The following is a 7,896-nucleotide window of genomic DNA, read 5'->3' as shown; positions in this document are numbered from 1 at the left end:
CAGACCCTAAAATACACACCTTCTCTCTCTTATCTAAATAAGTGTCTAAATAAGACATTTACTTAACACGTCTGTCAAACTAGGAAAGGAGATAAATCCACTTTCCTGACCTCCAAATCAATGATCCATCTCTGTGGCCTCTCAAATGAGTGTACGCACCTTAAGAAATACTGAAGATAACATCTTACACAGAATATATTTTGACTCTGTTTTAAAATTAAAATGCTTTCCTAATATTTAATATACGTTGACACTAGTTCATACATTTCATACACATAAATAGGGTATTATGTTCAAAAATTGAGACAACCGCTAAATTGCCTAAAAGTAACAAATCTTTATTCATCCACTGTTAAGTATTTTATACGCTTATGTATATAAATAAATGAATTTACTCACACTTCAAAACATTTCCACACAGAAGTTTTAATGTATTCAGCAGGATGGCATATTTAACGATCAATAACATGCATAATTTCATGAAAAAGCAATGCGGCCCAGTATACTGATGCATCAGAATGTCCTTGCTTCAGCTAAACTGTACCTTGACTCAGGACATCAGGGCTATTTAGAATGGCACATTAAACTATATACAGGGAATTCAACAATGGCCTTCATCTAGAATATCTCTCATACATACATATCCAAGGATAAAGCTTGGGGTTGGGAGACATGAAAAATCAAAATGCCACATTATACAGATACCTCCACCTCTTGTTAGGTTTACAACAGTAACTATCATAATCTCTGGCCAAAACTACTAGCCACAGCCCTCCACTCCCATCATAATTATAGAAAAATGACAGTCTTTGATAATTAGTTCTTAGTTCTGATGATGCTTTCAGGATTATCTAAGTCAGCTGAGTGCACAGTGACACCTTTGAAAATGTTTGAATAAAGACCTAATGAGTTTACATGGAATGTTTAATTTTTATATGTTATTATTTTCTCTGCTATGGAAGACTGATTATATAACATTTTCGTAATATATTGATACATATATTTAATTAGTAGACAACCTATGAGGTTAAGATTCACTTGAAATAGATTCAGAGCTAGGTGAAAAACACCTAGCCATTTTATACCAGAACTTTTCAAGTGCTGATAAGATCAATTTTTATAGAATATATTGACTGGAACACAAGAGTAAGGTATTGTCATTAATATTCATTCATTCTCTGATTCAATATATAATTACTGAGTACCTGCTATTTGCCATGCTCTGTTCGAGGCACTGAGGATAAAGCTGTAAACGAAACAAATAATTCCTTTCTATAAGTCTTACACTCCAGTGGAGAAGAGGACAAACAAAATAAACAAAATATATATGCTATATATGCTATATTGAAAATATATAAGTGCCATGGAGAGAGTGCAGAAAATAAGAACAGGGAGTGCTGGTGTGAGATTCAAGTTTAAACTCAGTTCTCAGGGAGGGCCTCCCTGCAACGGTGACAACTGACTTGAGACCCAAACAGGGTGGGGAAGCAAGCCATGAAAAACTCGAGAAAACAGGGCTCTGGAGAGAGGAACTTGTATTGACCTACTGCCCGGGGCACAGCTTAATACGTGCTCACTCTAAAAAGCTGAGCTTTCAAAACATTAAAATACACACACACACACACATGTGCGCACACACACACACGTATGTTCTAAAGATGATCACCTCTCCAAAACCCTGGACCCCTCCCCCATGAATACATTAAGTTGCCACCTAAGACACTGGTTCACTTAGTCACAAACTTGAAACATGATGTTGAGGATAGAACCTTTGTGATTATGACCCAGAATTCCAGATTCTGACATATGAAGAGGTGTAAATTCATACTCTATGTGTAAAGGTCTAATGGTGTATCTCAGACTAGAGAACCCTTCTGATGTCAGTTCCGGGGGATGATCAGAAAGCCAAGCCCATTCAGGAAAGCACTGACCTGATGCAAGGCAATGGAGCAGACTGAAGCCACATAGTCCATAACCAGAATTAACGGACCAGAGAAATAATTCAGGCAGCTAAGCGCTCTGGAGAACTTTGCAGACCAAAGCGGCCTAACTTTTTCCCTATCACGCAGGTTTCGCCTAAGTTCTTACAGCTAAACTCATGAGCCCTTGGTTATGACAAAAAAGAAGTTCTAAAAGATGACATCTGTCATAAACAGTTTTGTGTATTCAACATTCTTCTAAAAACTTCTTTGGGAGAAAAGGGTCATATTTTTGGATATATAAAATATGTAAAATCCGGGAGAACTGAGTGATACACAACCATGAAGAGCCTGGACTTTGCAGCCAGACTGCTGAGGTCTAAATCCCAGCTTTCCTACTTGCAAGGTACATGACCCCGGGTGTTCTTAAGGTCTCTGTTTTGGTTCCCTCGTCTTTAAAATGCAACAATAATATCTATTCCATAGAGTTGTCACGATGACGATTAAATGAGTTAATATTTGAAAAAATGCTTAGAACACTGCCCGGCATATATTATACCTATATAAATGCTTTATAAATAAAATAGAGTAAATTTAAACTTCCTTTATAATATCACCTCCAAAGACTCACCTCCTGAACCTTCACCAAAGAAAAAAGATTTACTGGCATTTCCTGAGAGACTGTCTTTTACATAGAAATGTTTAAAGCCGAACTCTTATATATTATGAGTCTAGAAGCTCCAAATCTGTCAAGTTTATATCAAACCTTTAACTGAATTTCAAAGTAAATTGTATAAAAAATAGATGGCCCCAAAAGATTATCAAATGAATACTTTATTAGAGTCATAACACTTATAAAATAAATTTCTTTTCATCATGGAGTTAACCAGATTTTAAAACCAACCAACGCTTCCTCATTTTTACAGCTAAGATATATAAAGAAATTCTCAAATGCCATAATTTTTGTTCAAGTGCTTTGTCAGTCAACTCACAAATCTAGATCGTGATTAATTTACAATTCTAAGTATTCACAGTTAGATGAGTTTTAGGCTTGGTTCTTAATGTCCTAGAAGCAATCCATTTACAAAAGTGTCACCAAAGCAGTTTCGTGAAATCATTTAATTTAATGCCACCAAGCATGGACCTGTTATACCTTGGAAACAAAAATACAATCTCACAACTAAATCTAGCAGACTAACTTTTAACAATTCTAGCCGGAATGGACAATATATCCTTATGGCACATATATGACTCTGTAATATACAATTCATAATTCAGGGTTTAGAGTGTGGCATGGAGCTAGAAAAACCAGGGAAGTTGGATATTATAGAAAAGCTATGACATCAGTATAAAGTCACAAGACTGATATCCTCTTGCCGCATAGTAAATATACCTTTTATCTCTGTAGTTACATCACAAACCAAACCCTAATCAGATTCTTCTTTCTAAGGGATTATCACATAAACAGGATTTGATCATTGAGCATTGATTATGCTACTCATTCAGGATTGTTCTATTCCATGAAATCTAACAGCCCAGCTTATACATGGCACTTGTAGTGGATGATTTAGCCAAAAAGCAAAGGGTTGAACGTATAAAATATTCAAAAGCCCTCTTTTCCCAGAGGTAGCCCTCTTGAGGCAAGAGGTAAGTATCTTGTCTGGACGGGTGGTGTGAGCTGGGGGCCTAACTCTAGCTTGTTCTCCCCTTCAAGCCATTTTTGGCATGTCACCACGACCAGGGTCTCTGAGGAGGGTTCAAATACTTTCCTGTGCTACTCATATTCAATAGATGTCAGGACTGTTCTCTAAACACGTGAGGATCTACAACTTTAAGTTATATTTCGTACTCTATTCAAATTTAACTCAGAGTCATGTAAAAGAATTAGAAGTAAAAAGTTCACCCTTTGGAGAGCTCTACTGGATAAAGCCTCACATATCCACACATTAATATCTGTATATTCAAGCACAGGGTAAACAGCTGCATTTGAAGCATAAATAAACCCACAGTAAGACATCAGGAGCTAGATACCAGTTCCAGGAGTGGTTAGTGGTCTCTGGGGCTCTCATTTTAAGGACGCCAGATGAGCATTTTGCTCAGTTGTTAGGAAACACTTAGGTGGATTAAGCAACTAGGGTTCACTTCATAAATTACTTTTTCCTGTACCCAGGACTCTGCTTGAATTAGCTTGAGAAACTATAGCCCCTTCAAGGGTAAGTATTTGACCATTAACCTAAAGGCAATGTAATTACTGCATGAGACTAAATACTATGTGACTTCTCTAATTCGCTTTATACCTTTCAGGATCAGTTCCATAAAATACAGAACCCATAACCAAGGTTTTATACCAGAGGTCCGCAAACGATAGCCTGCAGCCCACAGGCCAAATCCAGCCTGCTGCCGGTTTTTGTAAATAAAAATTTATTGGAACACAGCTACACTCACTCATTTACTTACTGTCTACGGCTGCTTTCACGTAGTAACAGCAGAGGTGAGTAGTTGTGACAGAGACTGAATGGCCCACAAAGCCTAAAATATTTACCATCTGGACCTTTAAAGAATGTCGATCTCTGTTTTACACTAACACACAGAGTTCAGTGGGAAGTTTATTTGAAATGTGTTTTTCTTGAGGAGTTTTAGTTACCTATTAAAATTAAGGTTCAGGTGACTCAGTAACTAAACACAAGAGATACCCCTTTTTTTCATGAACAATATCTGTGTATTTTATGGATGTAAAGGGAAATTTTCTTTAAAATAAGAAAAAGAAAGAGACAGATGTAAAACTAAAGGCTATTTCTCTGTTTAACATCATACTGAAATTAAAATTCCATCCATGAAATGAACCAAAACTTATACTTAAGATTCTCTCCATATACTAAACAAATTACTTTGGGGATGTTGTTATATCTGGACAAAATGGTATCCAAATTGATGAGACATAAAAAGTACACAAATGAAACTAACACACAGGCGGCGAGTTTGTAAGGGGTGTTACGGTCGCCATCGTCGTAAGGCCAGACCCAAACTGCAACCGTAACAAGCTGTCGTCACAAAGGCAAAAATCTAAGAAAAAAGAAACAACAATTCACATCAGATTCATAACCCTGGCTTTAAGAGAACATTCGTCCAAAGGAGCAACTGTCTGAAGACTGACCAGCCTACTTAAAGATACTTCAATGCTAATGAGAATCGTTTATATTTCTCTCTTTTCTTGATGATTTTATCCCCTCACACCATTAACCTTTCTTTTCAACGTTCTGGCCCCTAATAATTTTCTCATTTGTGGACAGCCTCAGGGTGAGCCTTTTTTCACGTACTGGACTCATTTGTTAAGCAGTGGTGAAACCCCTAACATGGTACATATTCACGAGGAGATGTCTATTTGCACAGTGATCTCACAGCCAAGCAAAGGGCAGCTATCAGGACTTGAGGATGTAGCAAATCATTTCTGTGACAATGGAAAGTGACCTTAGAGCTGAGGAGAGAAAACCCACAGAAATGAATCATCAGATTGGCGTGGGAGATAGTCCTCAAGTCTGTACTTAGCTCTGAATCACTGTTCTTTGCATTCAACAAGGATTTCTTTAGCACCAACTATGTATACATCAGTACATTTGGTACATATAAACAGATAATAGGTATTGTCCTCACCCTTTTGGGGTTTATGATTCATAGAAAACTACCAAAGCAGTTAAATATGTTAAAACATAGTATGTAGTACAGGAATCCTTTACAAGGAAACCAGAGCTCTGAGAAGGAATATCAGATCCACCTACAGAACATTTTTACAGCATAATTACCATTCTGCTATTATCCCCACCCTTCTTCTGCTGGTTGTCTCTCTGATACATCTCTGATCTAGGCATTTTCTGTTGAATGAGAATGACCACTTTATTTTAAAGTACAAATGTGAATGTTTAATTAGAACAAGAAATCACAACAACCATGGATTCTGAAAAGCTGACAAATGTCACAAATATTCCCAAATCTAAAACAACAATATTCTTGTTTTATTACCTGCCTGATACATCTTATTTTTGGAAACCCACTTTCTTTGATATCCTTTTCACAAGACAGTGTGCTCTTCATAAGACAACGGCATTAGAGAGATTTTGTGATCTTGGAGAAAATCTAGTATTTCCTCTTCCATGGTTGATCAAAATTTGTTTTATTTCAATAACTTAGAAAAGTTTATTTCAGTTTTATACCGTATTTGTAATGACATGCAAACAGTGTAGGTTTGTCAAATTTGGGAAATGCTCTATCACATCTCATACACGATTTATAAAATTTCAGGACATTTCAAAATTTCTTGAGCAAAGATACTCTTTTTGTTTTTTTTAAAGACACCAATTGTACTTGAACATTTGTTACTTTTTAAATTTATTTATTTTTGGCTGTGTTGGGTCTTCGTTTCTGTGCGAGGGTTTTCTCTAGTTGTGGCAAGTGGGGGCCACACTTCATCGCGGCACACGGGCCTCTCACTATGGTGGCCTCTCTTGTTGCAGAGCACAGGCTCCAGACGTGCAGGCTCAGTAGTTGTGGCTCACGGGCCTACTTGCTCCGCGGCATGTGGGATCTTCCCAGACCAGGGCTCGAACCTGTGTCCCCTGCATTAGCAGGCAGATTCTCAACCACTGCACCACCAGGGAAGCCCAGCAATGATACTCTTAAATGATAAATCTCAAAGTGTAAATCTTAACTACACTCTGAGTTGCTCACATGTAGTTACAATTGTCCTCCATGTCCTCTTTGCAGTGGCAGGTTATGAATTTATGTTATCCTCATTGATATCAGAATCCTGGGGGGCTGCATACACGTGGCTCCCCCCGGTTCTGTTTATAGTACTGCTCTTGTTTGTGCCTTGTAAGCACAGGAATTCTGATAAATTCTACCTCTAATGACTCCCATCAAAAAAAGAAAAAGAAAGCCTGGTGCATTTTTAATTATATGTTGAGTATACACCTGAAAGGAGAGAGTTTCTGTTTTGACTAGGAATTCGCTTATGCTTTTGTTCATCCGATGATCCGATCAGCGAGGTTGTTCCCCATTGTGAGTCAGGCTCAGCTGATTTCACTCACCCACACTGGGCTACCTGGCACCTGCATGAATGACCACTTTTGATACCTCGTACTAGGGAAAAGGAGTTTTCCTCTCTAAGGTATATTGAAGTAAAAAGAAAAGTGAGGGACTCAGTGGAATGTCACAAATGAACGGCTCATGCATTTAGCTTCTGTCATTAAAACTCAGAAGCTAAAGATTTACGTCTACTGAAGTGTATGGATGAAATGGGGATTAATGTAGAACTTGAAGCATGTAGAGGTTTACTAGGGCAGCTTCACTTAGAGAGAGAAAGGGAAGGACAAATCTCCCTAACCATGTCTGAAGTTACACCAGGTAGAAAGCACAATTCGTTCTCTTCACAAAGTAGACTTTGGGGCGCAAGGTCAACTACTACCGCTGACAGGTATGATCTTACATGAATGTCAGCCTCCTCGTGCTTCAGTTTCTTCATCCACAGCACTGGGGTAACAACTTGGCTCATAAGGCTACTGTACAGATAAACAGCTGTTATATGTCTCATGCTGACGGTTATTCCTAAAGAAAACTATCGCTGCCGAAGGACTTTCTTGGAGACCTTGGCAGGGGAGGGGAAGCGCTAGTAAACTGTATTCATCAAACACTTACTGTGGCTGCCACGTTGATGCTATACTGGTTACCGTTCAAGAGCGGCTGCACAACCACGGTTCGATTGCAACGTAGATCGTGCAGCGATGTGGCAGCTGCTTCCAGCAAGAAGGCTCCAAAGTAGAAGACGAACACTGTAAAATGGTAAGCGAGATCCTGAAAGAGGGTGGAAAAGGGAGACAGCTACAATGAAAAAGAAGAGGTTTTTTTCTTCCGTTCCTTATTTCAAATGAAGTTTACGTTCAGGAAAATTAGAACACTGAGACAGTCTTTAACTGCATTCGCCATT

The 7,896-nt window shown here is 38.2% G+C and overlaps 1 protein-coding gene across 1 annotated transcript in view; it reads right to left on the bottom strand.

Moving 5' to 3' along the window:
• Nucleotides 1-406: 406 nt before the first annotated feature.
• The window catches only part of MAL2 (mal, T cell differentiation protein 2), a 29,444-nt gene continuing 21,954 nt past the window's right edge, over nt 407-7,896 (bottom strand). The window contains exons 3-4 of the mRNA XM_024741305.1: nt 7,608-7,763; nt 407-4,982 (exon numbers count right to left, since the gene is read on the bottom strand). Coding sequence (XP_024597073.1) covers nt 4,911-4,982; nt 7,608-7,763 — 228 coding nt within the window. The 3' untranslated portion in view covers nt 407-4,910. The remainder of the gene's footprint in view (nt 4,983-7,607; nt 7,764-7,896) is intronic.

The sequence above is a fragment of the Neophocaena asiaeorientalis genome, unplaced genomic scaffold, assembly GCF_003031525.2.
Source record: "Neophocaena asiaeorientalis asiaeorientalis breed wild unplaced genomic scaffold, Neophocaena_asiaeorientalis_V1.1 scaffold177, whole genome shotgun sequence".
Taxonomy (NCBI): Eukaryota; Metazoa; Chordata; class Mammalia; order Artiodactyla; family Phocoenidae; genus Neophocaena; species Neophocaena asiaeorientalis.
The sequence above is the reverse complement of the archived record's forward strand: the minus strand, read 5'-3'. Positions and strand labels throughout refer to the sequence as shown.